Source organism: Notamacropus eugenii, chromosome 1 (genome assembly GCF_028372415.1).
Source record: "Notamacropus eugenii isolate mMacEug1 chromosome 1, mMacEug1.pri_v2, whole genome shotgun sequence".
Classification (NCBI taxonomy): domain Eukaryota; kingdom Metazoa; phylum Chordata; class Mammalia; order Diprotodontia; family Macropodidae; genus Notamacropus; species Notamacropus eugenii.
The window spans coordinates 350392872-350415025 of NC_092872.1; the positions used below are offsets into that span (position 1 = coordinate 350392872).

The 22154-nt window shown below is 35.9% G+C and overlaps 1 protein-coding gene across 1 annotated transcript in view; it reads left to right on the top strand.

The window, feature by feature from the left end:
• CDC42BPB (CDC42 binding protein kinase beta) overlaps positions 1 to 22154 on the top strand; it is a 154806-nt gene that overhangs the window by 116839 nt on the left and 15813 nt on the right. The window contains exons 22-30 of the mRNA XM_072630158.1: positions 287 to 376; positions 776 to 853; positions 3949 to 4054; positions 4576 to 4712; positions 5702 to 5841; positions 8070 to 8151; positions 9634 to 9850; positions 12547 to 12609; positions 17279 to 17875. Of these exons, the coding sequence (XP_072486259.1) occupies positions 287 to 376; positions 776 to 853; positions 3949 to 4054; positions 4576 to 4712; positions 5702 to 5841; positions 8070 to 8151; positions 9634 to 9850; positions 12547 to 12609; positions 17279 to 17875 (1510 nt within the window). The remainder of the gene's footprint in view (positions 1 to 286; positions 377 to 775; positions 854 to 3948; positions 4055 to 4575; positions 4713 to 5701; positions 5842 to 8069; positions 8152 to 9633; positions 9851 to 12546; positions 12610 to 17278; positions 17876 to 22154) is intronic.

Genomic DNA, 22154 nt, shown 5'->3' on the forward strand with positions numbered 1-22154 from the left:
TTATTTGTAAACACATCATCACATTATTTCAGAGACTGTGAAATCTAGTTAATTTACAATAGCTGAGGGGTTTGTAGTTGATTTAAAAAAGCCAAACTTTTACATACATACATGTACATGCTGAGAGGAGTAAAAAGAGGTTAGTTAGAACTTTAAAAAAAGTAACAGTTTTGAGACCTTTTCAAAGCCTCATCAGTACCCATGTTACTTAACAGTATATGATTTAGGAATTTAGGAGTTCAGAAATTCCTAATTATCATTCCTATTCCTTTTTTATTTTTCACAGACTAGCTCAACTGGTGATCAAGAAACCCAAGTTCCCAAACCAGAAGTTTCACCATCCACTTCAGTTTCCATAAACACAGAACAGCAAGAAGTAAGTCTGCTGACCTTATTCTGCTAAGAGATTCAAAATCTGAGTCCTTTTTATCCTCTATTAGGACATAATACTAATTATTAATATGATTATTAATAATCTATTAATATTTATTTGTAGATGCTGTCCATCATGTAAGGAAACACATTATAATATTAAGTGTTTTTCTTTGTAGCTTTGGTTCTTTGCTTTATAGACAGTTTGTAGAACCTCTTTTTGGGCTGTTTAAGAAGTATGTTAATATGCTTTATTTTTACTTTAATTGTTTGTGGACTTGGCTTTGAGTATTTTTGTTAAAATAATAAATCAGAAGTGTAATTATAAAAAAAAAATAAACACTATTCAGTGTAGGAAATTAAAGGAAATATTGAAAAAACAATTTTAACTCTTATATTATAGGAAACAACCCGTCCTCAGCAGAGGGGACCTGCTGTTTCTTCCCCCACCATCCAGTCTCTTTCTCTAGCTGTACCAAAGGTAGGAAATCTTATTTAAGACCTTAATTTTAGAAAATGATTGGATAGGATGGTTTTTCTACTGGGGAGTGTATAGCATGTACACATCTAAGAAACAAAGGAGAAATTTTAAAAAATGCCCTAGGAAAATTTAAAGAAGCAGGAAGAACTTCCCCAGTTTCCCCATTTGTAAAGTAAGGAAGGTGGCACAGTGGATAAGAGCCATGGGCCTGCAGTCAGGAAGACCTGAGTTAAAATGCAACCTGAGACATTAATTCTGTGATCTTGGGCAAGTCACTTAACCTCTATTTTGCCTTAGTTTCCTCAATTGTAAAATGGGAATAATAATAACACATACCTTCCAGGTTTGTTGTGAAGATCAGATAAGGTAATATTTGTAGAGGCTTATAGCACAGTGCAAGTAAGCACTAAGTAAATAGTGACTGTTATTATTAGATCACAGGTGTCAAACTTGGTGTCATGAAGCTAGATTGAAATATAATTGGTAAATATTTAACAAAACCCACCAGAGATAATGTTAATTTGAGGTTTCCTAAGTTATCAATATGTACCCCACAGGGATACATTTCTATTTGAATTTGACACCATTGGTCAAGATTATCTGTAAGATCCCAGTCCTCTCATAAGTTCTGTGGCTGGTATTAGAACACACTCCCCCTCCAAAACAATAAACAAAACACAGCAGGTAATTCGAAGGAATGTGGATTCTTGTAAAGAAACATCCTGTGTAGGAAGGCTGACAGGAGGGACCAGAATCCTAAACTACTTTCCCTTGCTCCCCCCCACCCCCTCCACCCCAGATCAAATGTCAGTGAAAACCTTTATCCTCACCTAAACCAGGGAAGCTTGGGAAAATTAAGGAACCCAGAATCCAGGAAGGAAATGTTGGCAGCAGAGATAGAGGGGCTGCCACCCCTAGTGTATCTGAGTGTGGTCTGATTAAAGAAATCCTCAGTGACTAGTGTGGGCGTCAGGGTCAGTGCTCTTCCCGTTATTGCCAAAAGCCTTCATCAGGTCTCGTTCTGTAATAAAATTCTTTATGCCAGATGTTCTAAGTACAGCCAAAAGAATGCTAGACAGGGAGTCAGGAGAGGCCTCAGAGAGTACCTCTGGCAGCACAGGTACATCACTGAACTTCTGGGAGCCTCAGTTCCCTTTCTGGCCTGTAAAATGGGGATAATAAATGTAGTCCTTTCATGACAACAAATCAGATAACAGCTGTGAAAGTGCTTTGCAAACTTCAAAATGATATGTGTACCTGTTATTATTAATTTAGGTAATTTTTAAAAATACCTGATCGTTAATTGAATTAATTAAGAAAGGGAGAGAAGAAACTCGTTTCTGTGTCAGACTAGTTAGGGTTTTGGAACTGGAATTAAGGTTATATTTCAACTCTTATATTTTAACTTATTTCAACTCTTGACTTTTATTTTTATTCTATCAAACTTTCCTTTATTTATTTTATTCACTTAAAAATTTTTTTGAGTTTCAAATCCTCTTCCTCCCTCCAATCCCTTTCCACCCTTTGAGATGGCAAAGAAAGAAATATGATACCCATTAAAAATGGAAAAAAAAAATAAGCTTCATTCTGTGCTCAGAGTTCATCAGTTGTCTCTCTTGAGTTGGATAGCATTTTTCATCATGGATCCTTTGGAATTGTTGTGGATCTGTGTAGCACAGTCTTTCACAGTTGATCATCATTATAATATTACTGTGTACAATTTTCCCTTGGTTATGCTCACTTAATTTTGCATTTTTAGTTGTCAACATTCACTTCCACAAGATTTTGAGTTCTAAATTTTCTCTCCATCTCTCTCCTCTCCCCATTCCAAGACTGCATGCATTCTGATTATCCCTTCCCCCAAATTGCCCTCCCATGTGTCTCTCCCTCCTTCTCTTATTTCCTTCCCTTTCTATTTTCCTGTAGAATAAGATAGAATTCTATACCCCATTGCCTGTGTATCTTATTTCCCAGTAACGTGTAAAAACAATTTTTAACATTCATTTTTAAACGTTGAGTTCCAGATTCTCTCCCTTCCTCCCTTCCCACCCACCCTCATTGAGAAGGCAAGCAATTTGATATAGGTTATAGCTGTATAGTCATGCAAAACACTTCCATAATAGTCATGTTGTGAAAGACGAACTATATTTCCCTTCAACCTATCCTGACTCCCATTTATTCTGTTCTCTCCTTTGATCCTGTCCCTCCTCAAAAGTATTTGCTTCTGATTACCCCCTCCTCCATTCCAGCCTTCCTTCTATCCCCCCTCCTCACTTTCCTGTATTGTAAGATAGATTTCCACACCCAATTGAGTGTGTATGCTATTCCCTCCTCAGGCCAAATCTGATGAGAGTAAGATTCACTCATTTCCTCTCACCTCCCTCCTCTTCGCCTCCACTATAAAAGCTTTTTCTTGTCTCTCCCTTTCTCCTTCTCCCAATTCATTCCTTTCTCACTCCTTAATTTTAGTTTTGAGATATTCCTTCATATTCAACTCACCCTGTCCTCTCTGTTTATATATATTCTTTCCAACTACCCTAATACTAAGAAAAGTCTCATGAGTTACAAGTATCTTTCTATGTTGAATGTAAACAGTTATAAAAATAAGAGCCATTCCTCAATGATGAGGCTTTGAAAAGGTCTCAAAACTGTTATTTTTTTTTGAAGTTCTAACTAACCTCTTTTTACTCCTCTCAGTAAGTACATGTATGTATGTAAAAGAGAAAAATGAGCCCTTCTCAGAGAAACTTGCTGTAAAATTTTTTTTTCTGGTTTCCTGAATTTTGACTGTACTTGTTTTGTTTGTATTAAACCTCCTTAATCAAATATTATCAGAATTCTCTATTTTACTTCCCATGATCCTCTCTTTCTCTTGTTTGGTCATAAACTCTTATCTACAGATCTGACAGGCAGTTTTTTTCTATGTTCCCCTAATTTGCTTATGATATCACCCTTTATGTCTGAATCATGTGCCTGTTTTGACCTTATCTTGGTCTGTGCCTAGTTTGTGCTAGTCATGTCTTGAGTTTTAGTTTTATTAGGAAATTGATCAGTCTCTTTTTTTTTTTTTTCACTTTTTTTAATTTCTCTTTCAGCCTAAAGCTCACCAGTTCAGTGTCAAATCCTTTTCAAGTCCTACGCAGTGTAGCCACTGCACTTCCCTTATGGTTGGATTAATTCGACAAGGCTATGCTTGTGAGGGTAAGTAATTCAAATATAAATTGTTTTTGAGATTTAATTATTGAAATCTATACTTGAAGCATTAGTCAACTCAGTGATAAGTAATTGCTTCAAGAATTTTAAGGTCAACCACACCAACCCTTGTTGTACGAAACTGCCCAACATAGCACCATTGTAACATTTGTTATCTACTTTCTTCTTGGTGCCACCTTTTATATGCACCTGCATCTCTGTCCGTCCTTGACAGAGAGTTGAGAGGAGTATAAAAATGACCTCTACTTTAAATGTATATATTGGTAACTTATAAGCACATAACAGTTCAGTCTTATCACTGTAAGCATATATTTCTTAATTGAGAAGTGTGATTGCAGAAATTTTAACAAATAAACTTCTGAACTTTCATGTACAACCTCTTTTAGTGACTATTAAACTTTGCTTCCCTTTCTTAGTGCTAGCTCTTTGTCTTTAAATTGTCTTCCCTATAATTATACATAGTGATTTCTTTTTACAGCATAATTTATAATGACTTTTATTTTTTCCAGTGTGTTCCTTCTCATGCCATGTTTCATGCAAAGACAGTGCGCCTCAGGTTTGTCCAATTCCTCCTGAGCAATCAAAAAGGCCTCTTGGAGTAGATGTACAGAGAGGGATTGGAACTGCTTACAAAGGTTATGTCAAGGTAAGACTGGGGCAGCAGAGAGATAGGAAAAGCCCTGGGCTGCAGTAATGTCATGCATTTGGATTCTAATCTAAATTCTTCTACCTAACAGCTTTGTGATCTTGATTATATCACTAAGCCTTTTGGGGACTTAGGATCCTTATATTTAAAAGAAAGATAATAATACATTATCTCTCTCAAGGTCGTTGTGAAGATTGAATAAAATAATGTATTGTACATGTAGCACTTTGTAGGTACAAAGGATTATACAAATGTGAACTATTATTAATCTATCTCATCTGCCAAAATGTAGTTGAGAATATTTTGGCTTCACAATGTGAGTACTACTACCAGTACTGAAAATTCCAGTGCTTCCAAATCTTCATAGACAGTCTTGACTTTCTATGACCAAAAAAAAAGAATAAAAGTTTACATGGTACCCAGCCTTCTCATCATTTGATTAATTACCAGACTGTCATTCTCAGGTGCCCATCATATGGTCTGTTACCAGGTCCATAATTGTAGTCTTTGCAGCTTAGTAGAGGTCACCAGAGTTTTTGTTCCACTACAGTACCTTTTAGAATCCAGGTTACCTCAGTGCCAAAATGAGACATTAGATTAGAGCTTTAATGGAAAATGGTTACAGTTGTTTATAGCCAAGTTGGTTCTGAATTTCTTTAATAAATAGCAACTCTGATATGTTGGTGAGGTCAGGTCATCAGAATACATTTTTTCAAACCTGAACTGAACACGTCTAGGGCAGCACTTCTTTTCACAAAGTTCTGGGGAAAAAAATCCCAGAAAGAAGTAACCTGGGTGTTTATAACTAGAAAGCTTGGGATAAGGGATAGAATGCCATAATTTTTCCCAAGTCATTCACAATGCATGATTCACTAACTCTCTTGGTTTAGAAGTGAGAAATCAAGTGTATTATATTTTCTGATCAATATTAAACTAATTTCAATTTTAAAATAGCTTTCTAAAAAATAGTAGAATTTATTTCTTTGCAGATTCCAAAGCCTACAGGGGTGAAGAAAGGATGGCAGAGAGCATATGCAATTGTCTGTGACTGTAAACTGTTTTTATATGATTTGCCTGAAGGAAAATCCACCCAGCCTGGTGTTGTTGCAAGTCAGGTCTTAGATCTCAGGTTGGTTTGTGACAAATACTGACTTGGTTTATTAATTTTGTTTTCATTTTTATTCATGAGAGTGTGTTGTTTTATGTCATTGTTACTGTGACCTCAGTTATACCTTGATCATTGTATTCTAGAAGGCAGTTAAATTTAGCTAACACATAAAATATTAATTTCTCTGCTTTGAAAAATTAGACAAATAGACATTTAATGTAAGGTACTTAACTGTCTCAAAATAAACAATGCCCAAAAAGTATTTGTGTCTGCATATGGTGCATTTGAGTCTAGTTACCTTTCTTGCAGAGTAGAAAAGTTGGAAAAACCAGTTGTGTACTTAAATGTTATTCCCAGGAAATATAGAATCTGACCTGATAATATCCATTGTCTTGTTCTGACCTAGTATTTTCAGTTTTCCTGGAATTAAGCACACAGAGAAAACTTAGTATCTACTTTTTAAGCAAATGTGTACTTGGCATTCAGAGAGGAATCCAGCTCCTGGCCTTGAGGAGCTTTATAGTGTCATTGCATTATGAGCCATGTGTATCAATAATATGCTGAAAGTTAAAATATGAGTAAATATATGGGAAATATTAAAGAGTGGGGTCTATGAGGTTCAGGAAGGGAACCCTGTCTCCCTGTCTTTAGCTGGGTTCATCAAAAAAGGCTTCATGGAGGTGAAAGTATCTGAGCTCAACCTTGGAGGCTGGAGAATATTGGTGGGCAAAGATGGAAGTGTTGCAGATATGGCAGATAGCATGACCAAAAAAATGGATGGATGAAAAAGAGAGCAGGATAAGATCAGGGAAAGTAATTAATCTAGTCTGTTATTATCAGATTCATTATTTGCTTTTACTTTATTCAAACCTGCTCAGAATCTAAGCTTCTTTAGCCATCTTTGATTCAGTTCTTCTGGATCTTTCCATGAAATGGATAAAATGCCTCCCACACATTATGGTAATGTTTTCTCCTATATAAGTTTATTAGGAAATTTTAATATATGCCTTTGTAAGCATTTAATGTAAATTTGCACTTGTGTATGTTGAGCATTGTATGAGCCAGTTGTAAAATGTTTGTCCCTGTTCACCAGTAGTAGCGTTTTGATCATACTTTATGTGTGAAGACATTTTGCTGTATAAAAATTCAGACATGTTCCCCTTTCCTAAAATCAGTTTGTTGTTTTCAAAGCAGTAGGCCTAGTATTTAACTCTTTTAGTTTCAGTTTATTTCATAATTAATGGAAATTGGTCCTTTCTTTGAAATGGTGGCCTGATTTCAGCCAAGTGTAGTCTGAATGATGTTTTAAGTATTACAGTTAAAAAATAGTACAAAGACATCACCCACCCACTTTTGAAACCTCCCCCCGACTTGATGACCTGGTTCAGGTGTCACTTCTTCCACAAGGTCTTCTTCAGTCTCCTTCTGTAGCTAAAAGTGATTATCCCCATCTCATCATCCCCCCCCCCACACACACAATTTCAAGTTCCTCTCTGACCTTTCATATGGAGTTAATACAGAACCATTTCATTTCTCCTTAAGATGGAAATTGGTATTTTTTTTTCATCTTGTTCACTCCTTTTACCTGTTTTGCATCATCCCAGACAGAGAGGAACATTGCATTATACATTACAGAGTTTTAATGTATGAAGAATTTGCCTTGAAATTAGGACAACCTAAGTTCAATGAAGTCCTCCCTCTAATAGGCTGTGTGATCATGCTCCTTAACCTCTCAGTGCCCAGGCAACTCTCTAATAGCGCAGTTTTCAAAGCATGGTCCAGGGATCCTGAGACACTTTGAGAGCATCTGCAAGATCAAAACTATTTTCATAATATTAACTAAGATGTTTAATTTCAAATATAGTAAATATCAATAGATATAACTCACATAAACAAAAACTTGGAGGGGGGTCCTCAGAAATTTTTAAGAGTTAAAGGGGTCCCACAGCCAAAAAATTTGAGCATCCTTGCCCTGATACTATAAATTGGATTGTACTTGCCGGTTTCATTGCTATAAGGGAGTTTTCTTACCAGAAACTCTGTAATACAATGAAGTCATAGACCCAGATCAAAAAAAAAAAAATGAAGAAAGAAAATAAAAGCTGCGTCTTGTTTTTGTAGAAAACATTCATAAAATGAACAAATCATTTACAGCTGGAAATGTCAAGGAAAATAAAAGTGTATTAGCATACTGTTTCCTTCCGTTTTCCTACCGAGTTTTATTGTCCTGTTATTTTGTTTCTTACCAGAGATGAAGAGTTTTCTGTGAGCTGTGTCTTAGCATCAGATGTTATACATGCCACCCGCCGAGATATTCCATGTATATTTAGGGTATGACTTTTCTTATTTCTTCTGTATTTAAGAAAGCTTTTTAAAGCTTGTGCTTTCATAGTTTTAAAGATGGTAAAGTGTTTATAATGACCATCATTCAGAGTTAAATATAAATTTTTAAGGTTTCCCAGAACTATATCCAAAGATGTTTCAACATATATATGTATATATACACATACGTATATATCTGAAATTTCAGATTTAGAAATTTGATAGCTTGCTTCCTTTGTGTTTTGACTATTTAAACCTTTTATTGCTGATAGTGATATGATACAGGGATAAAAGTAATCTAATATTTGATATGTTGCTGTCTCACTCCACCTTCCTTGAATATGTCCATCTCATTTTCCAGCATCCCTGCCATCTACCTTTATCATCATTCTCTCTTCACACAGGAGTGCCACTCTTTGTATGACTTCTTCCCTCCATCTCCTTTCATCTGAAACATCCCTCTTGTTTTTCTTTCTTTATTGGTCCTGTTCCTTTTCTTAGTGCACCTAAAACTTTTCTTCTGTCTCCCTCTTTGCTATACCACTTTTTAAAAACCTGGTTTAGCAGTGTATTTAACTCTGAAGGAAATACTATGCTGTTATTTATAAGGGGGCATGTCATGTGACAATATGTGGCTTCAGTTTCCTTTTTTTAGTGTTTACAATAATCTTTAAGTTGGAGCAGAAATATTAAATGGTGAAGTCGAACATTCCACATTTACCTTTTTCTTTAATGGCATGCCTTTTTATTTTTTAATGTTAACACTGAGAAACATTACAGTGAAATACTGTGTTGAATGGGAAACTAACAAACTTTTCAGCAATATTGGACAAAATAATATTTTTCTCTTCAGAGATCTCCAGTGTATATAATAGAGAGAGAATTGCAATCATATATGATTAAAAAGTTATAGCAAATAGTTTTTCAGGCTTCATTAATGAAAACTTAGGGAAAATCTCATAGCATCTCTAATGTAATTTGTATTAAAATGAAATGGTTCTATTTGAGAAATTATTCCCCTCAGACACTGCTTTAATTACTACTGCAGGCCAAGTAAACATTTCCAAAATATACTTTGAGAAACTGTGGTTTTGGTGAGAGCTAAACTAACTAGAAGTTTACATTTAATAAACTAACAGGACTATATAAAACCCTCTTTGTTGTTGTGTTTCCCATTTAGTATTTAATGAAAGAACTGAGTAGGAAAGTTTGTGGAAAAAGGAGCTTTAAAAATTCAGCATGTGACCTAAAGTTGCTTGGCAGTTAGAGGAGAGAAGACTGAATCAAAAAAAAATTGAACCCCAAGATTAGACTACGGCATTCTTCAGAAAGCACCTTTGCAAAGAACTAAATTTTCTGCTTCTGCACATATGTACTGTATTTCTTTCTCTGAATAGTTAAATTGCTTTGTATTATTGGGGTATAGCTGCGTGTACTTGGTCTATTTTTGTTTGTCTTATGTTTGTGTTTTGTTTATTTTATATTATTAAGGTGACAGCTTCTCTCTTAGGCTCACCTGCTAAGACCAGTTCACTGCTAATTCTAACAGAGAATGAAAATGAGAAGAGGAAATGGGTTGGGATCCTAGAAGGACTACAGTCTATTCTGCATAAAAACAGACTTAAAAATCAAGTTGTACACATTCCACAGGAAGCCTATGACAGCACATTGCCTCTTATTAAAACCATGTTAACAGCTGCAATAGTAGGTATGTACCTTGGAAGCTGCAGTTTAAAGAAGTGCGTTCTCCCTGTCATTAGAAAACCTGATGTTCTAATCAGTGCTCATATGCTTAAAATATTTCTTCTCCAGATACGAAAGCTGCGTGCTTGCAAATTGAAATCGTGTAAGGTTAGAGCTTCCTTGTTTAAACCTTCTGATATGCTTATTAAACTGATTTAAATGCCATTCTCATATCTTTTCTACACTGATAAATATCTGAGTACCAATGAATTGATGTGTGTATTATGGAATTTAGAGCTGGAAGGAATAGCCTGACATCATGTATACAGTACTGAATCCCTGCATTCAAATACTGCCTCTAACACTTACTGGCTGTGGTACCATGAGCAGGTCATGTAACCTCCTTAGACGTCATTTTCCTTTTTTGTAAAATGGAATTAGTAGTGTGTATCTGTATCTCCCTGCATAGATCAGGATCTGAAGAGATCTTAAGTGACATCTTGTCTCATCTTTACATTTTACAAATGAAGAAACTGAAGCCCAGAGAGAGTAGTATTTTCTCAGGGCCACACAGTAACTTACAGACCTAGAATTTTTACCCAAATCCTCTTCTTAGAAATCCAGTGCTTTTCCACTTGCACCATTCTGCCTCATAACTACTTTACAGGATTGTTGTGAAGCTTAAACAGGAAAGTATATATAAAGTGCTATGTAAATGTCATTATTATAATCTAGTTCAACTCTTACATTTTACACACCAGGAAAAAATTCCAGAGAGGTGAATGAATGAATAAATGGATGAAAAAAACATATATTAAGTGATTTTACTGTGCTAAGTGCTATTTGGATACAAATATAATTCCTGCTCTCTAGGAACTCATATTCTAATAGGGGAAACAACACCTATGGAACTTTCAGCTATAAGTTAATAGAAAGGTCCCATGTTCCTTAGGGTACAGGAGCAAAACAGATGGCAGTTCTTCTTTAATGTCACTTCTACTGATAAAATCATGTCAATTTCTGATAGAGAATCGTTTGACGGTGCCAAGGACTTCAGTGGCAAGAAACTTTCTTTTCTGTGTCTTCATTAGCTGAGAATGTAGCACCTACAGAGGTATTTGTCAGACTGCATCTCCACAAGGGTTGCTTTCTAGGATGATAGCTACCAGCAATGTTCTGGAAACATTGCTGTTTCCAAGGTTTATAGGTTCAGGGCCCTGGGTTGTCTCCGCTGGACTGTGATATAGAGAGGAGAGGGGAGAATAATCTCTCTCTCCTTTGGGGGAGATAGTAATCAATGTGGTGATGGTGGTGCTAGTGGTTTGACTTGCCTGGCTTACTTGGCACATTGATTACCAAGTTAGTGGGGATGGTGACCTTTCCTACGCAGGAGTTATTTCCCCAGATGATGACTTTCAGAGGTAGACTGAAAACAGAACCTGTGGTCTGAGAGGTTCTGCCATTTCCATAGCTCTTGAGCTTATCTCCCTATTGGTGGTAGTTGGCTAGCAGTTGTTGCTGGTGGTGGTAAGGAAGGTAGGCCCCTTTTCCATGAATATTTTTCCTCTCAGTTGATGGCTACAGGGGGAATGACCTAGTGAAATGATTATCCCAAGCTTAAATAGGACTAGAATTGTAGACATAGTATCTGGAAGTTTCAGCTAGGCATTTGTCTCCAAAAATATCATTGTGGATCAAAGTAGAAAAACATGAGTGGGTATTATACTTAACTAAATGGTATTGATTATTGAATTGATGTTAACCTGGAAAGAGGTTTCCAGTGTTACAGTTCTCTTCAAAATTTTTATGAGAGCCTTGATTATCAAACTGAGGTGGCATCAAGTTCATAATAGTAATATAAGAGAGGATACCTAACACAATTTATGGCAGACTATTCCAAAAAGATTTAAGCAGTTTTAACATAATGGACCACTTTTAACAAGTTCAGACTTAATAAAGATAAATTGCATTATAGCTATCTAGCAGGCTATATGAGAAAAACTTGGATGTTTTCATGGACTGTAAGCATGGCATGAGAAAATAGTAAGGATGCTAAAATATCTAAAATATTATTTGTCTGCAAGAAAAAAGTCCACTATCCTCTGCCCCGTTAAGACCACATCTGGCACTTTGATTTCATTTATGGGTATTTTATTTTGATAGGGACATGCTTAGGAAATGACAAACCATGCTGAGGATATAATTGAGCAACTGTCATATGAGAAAAGGTTGACTGAACTAGGGATATGTAGACTAGAAAAGAAGCATTTTTGTGGAATGAGTCAACTTAGTTGTCTTCAAATGTGTAGAGCTATTATTTAAAGAGGGATTAGGTTCATTCTGCTTGATTTCAAAGAGCAGAACTGGGAGAAATGGATGAAAGTTACAAGGAGACACATTGCAGCTCAGTATAAGAAAACATTTATGAAAAGTTCTCTATACTGTCCTAAATATGAAACAGATTGAATCATTACATAGTGGGTTTCTTGTCAATGAACATGTTTGATCAAGTTCTAAATGACTGTTGGTCTGTAATATATTAAGTGATTTACTTATATGATTTGAAGACTAGATGATTTTAAGGTCCCCTCTGTCTCTTAAGATTATATATTCTATAAGGAATTTGACCATAAATGTTAGAATATAGGACTTTTTGTAATAAATAGTATTAACTATTCTTCTCTTATCCTTCTTACCCTTTTTCTTTTTTTTTTGATACAGATCGAGATAGGATAGCCATTGGTTTAGAAGAAGGATTGTATGTAATAGAGTTAACTCGTGATGGTAAGTTACTGTGATTTGGGTTTGGGTACCATAGCAATGTATTTCCAGTCTAGCTACTTCAGTGTAAAATACACCATCGTTCAGCTGATTGCCTAAAAGTAAATTACAAATAAAATCAGAAGAGGAAAAAGGTGAAGTTTCTCCTAACTCCATGTGAGTAGTCTTGTTATCTCACTAGCCAAGAATTCTTTTTAACCCCAACTTGAAATGTGCCCCCCAAAATGTGCCAACATGGAAACTATATATATGTGTATGTGTATATGTACATGCATACATACATACATACACACACAGACACAGGTGATTTAGAAACGACCTTCGTAGATAGAAGAGCTTTTAAGCACTGCAAAGTGCCAAGCATTGTGCTTCCAGTGTGGTACAAATAAATGCAAGCTAGACAGAGAGCTTACATTCTAATGCGGAGAGACAGCCTATGAAGAAGGATGGTAGAAAGGAGTGGGAAGTGGTGTGGAGGCCTGGTTCTCAGCCAACCAAGGCAAAAACCTCACCTCATCAGAATTATGCAATTGCTTTTTATGGTACTGTCCTATTCAATATCATAATCTGGAAACTTTCTCAAAGTAAATTTTCTTTTTCTGTTGTGCACTTTGGGTGTAGTGGGTGTGGCGCACAATTAAACTAAAAGATGTTATCTCTAAGAATGACAGGATTATCTATAGTCACACCCCTAGAAGGAATATAGAATTTTTTTTCAGAACTGATAAGTGTGGGCTTCCATCTTTCATTCCCAACAGCCTGTCAAACTGATTATTGGCTAGCCTCAGATTGTTTTGTCAGCCTATTGGTGGTTAAGCCAATGAGGATATTCTCTTGCTTAGAGTGACCTTTGGTGGTGACCAAACTCTAGAATGGTTACAAAACTCTGTGTTTTGATCTGTCCTACTGGTGGCTCATGTTCTTATTTAGAACACACACTCTACTGATGAATTTTTTTAAATTATGGAGTTATTTGAAAATGACATTGACAAGCCCACTCGACAGTAGATTTGCATCCTTTGGGCAAGTGGTTGGAAACTGCATGAATTCTATTCCAGAAACTGCCCCCACTAGGCTCACCTGATTGGAGTTCATTTATTCATTCTTTTCAACTTAAATTCATTCAGAGCCAATTAGAATATCTCCTAATCGCAATCTATTCTTTCACCCTAATAAGGGAAAACCAAGGAAATATGAAATAAATATGTTGTTCTTAGTGGATGTTTTGAAATTATGCTGATCAAGCTTGGACTCAAGAAGACATGACAAGATTCCTCCTTAGAAAGGTGGAGAACTATGGGTATGGAAAGCGGCATACAGATTTTTAAAAATACTGTTAAGGAGTGAAAAAGAACTGTTCTTTAATAATCAAAAGCATTTGTCTGAAACCCAGAATTTTTTTTGTGTGAAGTAGCTTTCCTGATGAGAACAGGAATGAAACAACAATGTCCATTTTCACCATTATAATTTTTAAATATAGTACTAGATATCCTAGCTTTAGCAATAATACCAAAAAAAAGTTAAAGGTATAAATATTAAAAGGAGACAATTCTTTATCTGTAACTTTCCTATGGTTTATGTAGAAACTATAGAGAATCCATGAAAAAAAAGTAAAGATAAATTATTTCATCAGAGTGACAAAAAATGTTATATTAATTACCTGGGAGTTAACCTACAAAGACAAGATACACAGGACTTATATAAACGCAACTCTAAATTAAGTTTTTGTAAAAATAAACAAAGCCTTACACAAGTGAAGTGGTTAAGCTATGACTAGTATGACAGTTCAACCTAAGTAAAGCAAAGGATTCAATGCTATGTCAATTAGATTACCAAGGGGATACTTATTAGAATTAGATATGGTAAAACAAAAGTTCAAGAGTATCTAGGGAAATAGAAGGATGAGTTTGCTATTATCAAACCTCGGATTTACTCGTCAAAACTATCTGGTACTAAATAAAAATATAAGCACCTAGCAAGAAACCTATGCATCCACGTAGTCTTCCATAAACCCACTAACACAAAGTACTAGGGAAAGAAGTCTCTGTTGATAGGAACTACTGGGCAAACTAAATAGCAGCTCAACAGAAAATAGCTTTAGATTAGTGCTAGTACCTTTTACCAAATACCACAGTAAATTCCATATGACTGAGTTAAATACTTTTTAAAGTTATGCCATTCAAAATTAGAGGAAAATGAAAGGTTTATATTTCTTAAAACTGGATAAGAGAATGAATGTATAACCAGCCACAATATAGAGGATGTCATCAAATCAAAGTAGATTGTTATTTACATGACCACTAAGACTTTCCATAAATAATATAAACGCATCTAGAATGAGAGAAGGGAAAAAAGTTTTGCACCTAATAGTCCAAAACCTATATATAGGAAATTGACACAGTTCTATTAAGGCTAAGAGCCTTTATCTAATAGATATATAGCCAAAGGATATGAACAAATTGTTCTAAAAAAAAAAAAGATAGACATTATCAACAATAATTTGATTACATATGGTAAATATAAATTAAAACAACTGAGTTATTACCTCATACCATCAGATTATTCAAAACAGAACATGATGGAAAAGTTCCATGTTGATAGGGATGCAGAAAAATATGCATACTGTTATATGCCTATTTTTATATGCTTATATATATATAATATACTGATAATAGAATTGTGAATTGATACAACTCTCTTGAAAAAAAATTGGCAAAACCACTTCAGCTAAATTTAGAAGAAAAATCAGCTAAAGGGGGAAAAAATCTTTGCTTTAAGTTTCTCTGATAAAAGTCTTATTTCTGAGATATATAGGGAACTGATTCAGATTTATAAAAATAACCATTTTCCAATTGAAAAATGGTCAAAAGATATGATCAGTCACTTTGCAATGAAGATACCAGACTGTCTTATTGCCATATGAAAAAATGATCCAAATCACTAATAATTAGAGAAATTCAAATTAAAACCAATCTTTAGTACCACCTTATATCTATCAAACTGGTGATGTTCCCAGAGAAAATGACCAATGTTGAAGGAGCAGTGGGAAAACATATATTAGTGCATTGTTGGTGAAACTGAAGTGATCCAGTTATTTTGGAAAGTAGTTTGGAAATATGTCCAAATAGCCGTTAAACTTTGCATACCCTTTTACCCAGTGATACTAATACTAGTCCTATACCTCAAAGGAAAATGAAAAGGACTCATATGTATGAAAATATTTATAAAAGCTGTTTTTGTGGTGGCAAGGAATCAGAAGCTTAGGGCATACCCATCATTTATTTAATAGCTGAACAAGTTATGGTATAGGAATGTGATGAAATGCCATTATTCTTTAAGAAATTATGAAGGAGGTGGGTTTCAGATAAACCAAGGAAGACTTGTATAAACTGATGAAAAGTGAAGTGGACTGAGAGAAAAAATTATACAGTGACAATATTATAAAAACTAAGAATTGAAAAGATTTAGGAATTGTGATCAAAATAGTTAACCCATTATAATTCCAGAGGACTCATAATGAAATATGTTGCCTACCTCCTGATAGAAAGGACATGGATTTAGAATGGTGAGCCATATTTCAGGGGGGTTAGGTGAAAGGGTGGGGAGAGATGATGAATGCAGGAATTTACTTTGCTTGACTGTACATCTTTGTAACAGGTGCAGCGCTTCTTGCTTCCTTAATAGGGGTAGGGGAAAGGTGGAAGGGAAAAAATGCAAACCTGATTTTTTTTTTTAATTGTATTTTCAAAAAAGAAAAGGTTTGGAATTATGCAAGAAAAGTTGCAAAATTCTTCATAGTCTTTGACTCTGTGATCCTGTTATTAAATTTATACATCAAGGAGGTTATTGACAATAAGAAAAGACTTCTCTGTAGATAAATGTTTTTAGCAGCACTATTCATAACAAAAAAAAAAATGGAAACCGTGTACTTAGTGATTCAGGAATAGATGGTAAAATATGGAAAGTCCCTTATGAAGTGATGTAGAGTGAACAGAGCTGAAATAAAAGGGCAACATATGCAATTACTGCACTTTTGAAGGCAGTTTTAAAATAAGCAAAATTTAAATAAAACTGTTGAATAACATTGATACTTAGAAAGCATACACCCATTCTTTTTTTTAAATTTAATTAATTTATTTGTTTTCAGTTTTCAACAGTCACTTCCATAAGTCTTAAATTTTCTCCCCCTCCCTTTCCCCTCCCTCCCTAAGATGGCATACAATCTTATATGAGTTCCACCCATTCTTTTAACAAATGTTGAACTAGTAAATGTAAGGTTGCATTTTCAATCTTGTATGTTATTTTGTGGATTGTACATTTTAGGAGATTAAATTGTGAATAGACTGAAGTTTATATAATGTTTTGAAGCTCAGTAATGCATCCTTTACTCCTACCCTTCATCTTACAATGAATAAAGAGGCCTAGAAAGGGGAAGTGATTTGCCCAGAGTTACAGAAGTAGGAAGTAGCAGAGTCAAGATTTGAGCCCATGGTCCCTGACTCCAAATCCATTGTTCTTTATTCTTCCTCATACTCTCCACTCAGAAAGGCTAGAATTTATCCCATTACATCACCTACAAAGTTGACAGAAAATTACCTTTCTTAACAGAAAATTATTTAAATTTTCATAATCCTTTATTTACTGAAATTTCTCTCTTGCACCCTCTTTATAGTGATTGTTCGAGCTGCTGATTGTAAGAAGGTGTACCAGATTGAACTTGCTCCCAAAGAGAAAATTATCATCCTCCTCTGTGGCAGGAACCATCATGTTCATCTGTATCCATGGTCCTGTCTTGATGGTTCGGAAGGCAATTTTGACATCAAACTTCCGGAAACTAAAGGCTGCCAGCTTATAGTAGTTGCCACACTAAAGAAGAGCTCTTCAACTTGTTTGTTTGTGGCTGTGAAACGACTGATTCTTTGTTATGAAATTCATAGAACTAAACCTTTCCACAAAAAATTCAATGAGATTGTGGCTCCAGGAAATGTACAATGGATGACAGTGTTCAAGGACAGGCTCTGTGTTGGCTACCCTTCTGGGTTTTCTCTGTTGAACATCCAGGGAGATGGACAGTCTCTAAACCTGGTAAATCCTAATGATCCCTCGCTTACGTTCCTCTCACAGCAGTCTTTTGATGCCCTTTGTGCTGTGGAACTCAGTAATGAGGAATACCTGCTTTGCTTCAGCCATATGGGATTATACGTGGATTCACAAGGTCGGAGGTCACGCATGCAGGAGCTAATGTGGCCTGCAACTCCTGTTGCCTGTAGTATGTATATGTTTTTCTGTTGCCATATCCCTGTTGCTGCTTTTCCCATCAAAAATCAGCATGTGTTCTCTTTTGCTTTGATTTATCTTCTAATTTTCACAGTTAAGGTAGCTAAGAATTTACAGTAGACCTAATTCCATTTTCCCATACTAGAAGAATCAGATGATAAAAGTGTGGTGTAGAGGCATTTTTCAAGCATTTACAATATTCTAGGCACTGTTTTAAGCTTTACAAATAGAAGTGAAAACAAAGACCCTTGCCTCAAGGAGCTTACAACCTAATGTAAGAAGTCAACACAAAAGCAAAAGAAAACTGGAAAGAGGTGGGGAGCGGGGAATGGTAGATGGGGAGATACTGGGTGCTGGGGTTTGTCTGGTATTGAATTCCAGAAACTCAAAAGGAGAATGAAAGTTGATCAGCCTTTTCCCCTCTACAAAATGGAGACCCTTCTTGCATACATGCACACCTCCCCCCAAAAGAAGTCACTGGTGGGAGAAAGAGACTGATAAAACAAAAGGGCTGTTCCCAGGTGAGCAGGCAGGAGGGGCTGATAGATGTTCCAGAATGAGACTGTAGATGAGGTACAGCAGTGAAATCTGGAACTCAGAGCACAGCAGCATGGTCACATGAATGAAGAGCCAAGCTTGGAACCAGGAAGGCCTAGCTTCAAGGCCGGTCTTTAATATGTGCTGTTTTGGGAACCCTAGGCAAGTCAGTTAGCTTCTAAGTGTTGTAGACTAGTTTCAGAGACAGTAAGCAGCACAGGTGGTCCTAACCTGCCCTGCTGTTTATTGCTTAAAGTAGACTACTACAAGTTGATCCCGGAATTTCTGCCCCACCTAGAACAAGTCTTTCTGCTCAGCCTTCTTGTCTATAGAAACAGCTTTTTCAGAAAGACGTTTAGAGAACAATTTAATGTTGGTATTCATAAGAATAGCTCATTATATGTGTTATTTACAAAGTGCTCCTCATATTCTGCTCCAAGCATGGTTCCCTTCCATCATTGTATCTCTTCTGCCAGCTCAGTTAACGAAGAAGCATTTATTAAGTGCTTATTCTGTGCCAGGCACCGTGCTAAGGAATGGAGATTTCTTAACAAGAGGAGAAAAGAACAAAAATGTTCCCTGCTCTTTTGGGCAAGACAACATAAATAGGTGTATACAGGATACAAACAATGGATGTGAGGTTATCTAGAGGGCACTTGGAAGTGCCTCCTGGCAGAAAGTGGCATTTGAGGCGGAGAACCTGGTAATTTTCATTTGTGGCATTAGACAGAAGAACTGGCTTAAAAGGCTCATAGGACTTATAGTTGGAAAGGGACCGTTAGAAGTCATCTGAACATCTGATTTTTCAGATGAGATGAGCTCAAATCATTGATGTCCCTTTGCCTAGGATATGAGGATTCAAACACAGGGCTTCTGCCTTCATGCACCATATTCTTTTCATTGCTTCATATCACATGAATTACCTGGTGTTTAGTATCTTGAAAAAAGAATTGCTAATGATTGAGATGAGTCTTCCTGGAGTCTTACGTTTAGTTTGAGAAAGACTCGATTAGCTGGAGAGTGTCTAGATGAAAGCAACCAGGATAGTTAAAAACCTTGAATCCACGTTCTAGGGATGTTTAGCCTGAAGAAAAGATACGGGAAGGACACGATAGCTATCTTCAAATGTTTGAAGGGCTGCACAAGATGGATGAAACTTCTGTTTGACCCCAAAGGCATAACTAGGAGCAATTGGTGAACGTTGCAAACAGGCCAGTTTAAGCTTGATGGCCAAAAGTGGAATGAACTGCATTCATCGGAGGTGATCTGCAAGCTGAGGCTGAATGATTCCTTGTCAGTATGTTAGAGAAGGTTAACTTTCAGGCGTGAGTTGAACCAAATAGCCACTGAGGCCCCCTCCTGCACCCAAATTTTGTGAAATAGAATAGTAAAAAGTAGGCAGAGTACTTTTGATGGTCAAAGAAAAGCTCTTTATACCCTTTGAAAAGTTATAGTTTTCTTCTAGTATTTAGAAAGCCAAAGTTTCACTTTAAGGCTGTTTTTTTTTTGATGTTTGTGTTCAAAAAAATTGGATTTCAGTTTAGAAAAAATGGTTAGAAAATCAACCATATCAGATGGCTAATATACAGAAGTAACAGGGTTGGTGAAGAGTACAGCATTTGGGGAATTGTTACAAACTTGGAACCAGTGAAAACTAATGGTAGAAATGATAATAAGTGAATTACCTTGGGGAAATTTCCTTGTCCATCCTTCTCTGTTTATACAAAATTTCAAATAGTTTAATAATTGGGACATTTATTAGATGCTTTGTGCCAAGTGCTGTACTAAGTGCTAGAAAGACAGAAACAAAGAAAGCAGTCCCTACCCTGAAGAAGCTTAGATTCCACTTGAAGGGGGCACGAAAGCAGAGGTTGGGAGAGTGCAGACAGGCAGAATGACTCATGAGGAGGTGGACAGCTCCAGAGTGTGAGTTTAAGCCAGAAGTGAAGACAGATAATTATAGATAATGAAGGATGTCAGAACATCCTGATGTTAAACTTAAAATTTAAATTTAGTTTAAATTTAAAATTGGGTCATCTAAATACATAGAAAATAGAAGCTCTGCCCATAGACATTCAATTAAATTAGCTGCAAGACAACTTTATTAAAAATGGGTTTGGTGATTTAAATGATACTGGTATCTCCTAATGAGGACTTCCTCTGACCGAGCAGATTGACACCAGCTGATAGAGGACATAGCTATAAAAATTAAAGGACATTTTTAGTTTATTTTAATTGCTTAACGTTGGAATCTCTGATGTTTCATTGCTAGTTTTATTGACAAAATACTGATAAAATATTGATATTGATAAAATACCAACTGTGCAGTACCAAAGGATGGGACCCTTCCAACAAAAGTAGTAACTAGTTTTCATTAATTTTTGCATGTTGCCATCAAAGTGCAATCTGGTGGAATGTTCTTCATTACCTTATAAACAACTATATATTTGTTATTTCCTTTGGATTATAAAGATAATCCAGATGCAGGCCAGAGCCTGTTCCTTCCTGCTGATAGAAGCATTGCTGACCCATGACCCCAGTAGTAAGGTTTCCTAGATATCTTTTTTATCTAATGTTATCACATATCTAATATTATCAAGGTTAGCGCTCTCCATGACAGAGGTAATTAAATACAGAAATTAGATATTTTATTTTACAGTCATTAAGACATAATGTAGCAGATAGAGAGGCAATCTTGGAGTCAGGGAGACCTGAATGCAAGTGTCCTGACACGTGTTATCCCAAGCAAACTATTTAACCTCTCGGTGCCCTAGACAGTTGTAAGATAATTATCAGATCAAGTGCCAGTTTGCATTAGTACAGGGAATTTCTTCGTTAGAAGTCCTCTGTACCAATGAAGGCACAGGTCCAATAAAAAATCATTGTGATTTATACGTATTCTTGTGTTAGAAAAGTTTGAAGCCACAAAATTATGCATAAACATAAGCATGGAACTTGGTCTTTTGTAAGACAAAGAAAATATTTACCTTAACGGTATCAATAATTCTCTTACCTATTCTCTCTTCACTGTCCTTCTCCATTGACTTTGTAAATTTCAGTTTTCATTTCAATGTGAATTTTCATTCACTTCAATTCAGCACACATTTTTTAAACACCTGCTATATGGAAGACACTGTGCTAGAATATATAGTATCCCCACCCTCCAATTCCACCCCTAAGAATGTTTAGTTTCTTCAAGGCTAAACTCAGATATCATTTCCTATGTAAAGACTCCCCGATGCCTTCATGTGTTAGTGCCATTTTTTTCCTAAAGTTATTTTGTAATTATTTATCTGTATGAGTATTATGCAAAGCACTATGGCACAATAGATAGAAAGTTGATCTCAGAGTTAAGAAGACCTGGATTCACACTTAGGTCAGGAACTACAAAGACAAAAACAAAACAGTCCTTGCCCTAATAGAATTCATAGTCTACTTGGGGGTTGCAGCATGTATATTTTTTCTTTGACCAGCTCTCTAATTAGTTTTAGAGAGCCTTCTGGGGTATTCCAGAGGTTAAGTGACTTGCCCAGAGTCACACAGCTAGTATGTGTCAGCAACAGGGGTAGAACCTAGGTCTTCTTAACTCTCAGGTCAGCTTTCTGTCCACTGTTTCATACTTCTTTTTATAACATCAATACAAATAAGTGTATGTAAAATAACTTTAGAAAAAAGAAGGAACTAATACCTGAGGCTTCACATAGGAAATGATACTTGAATTTAGCCTAGAAGGA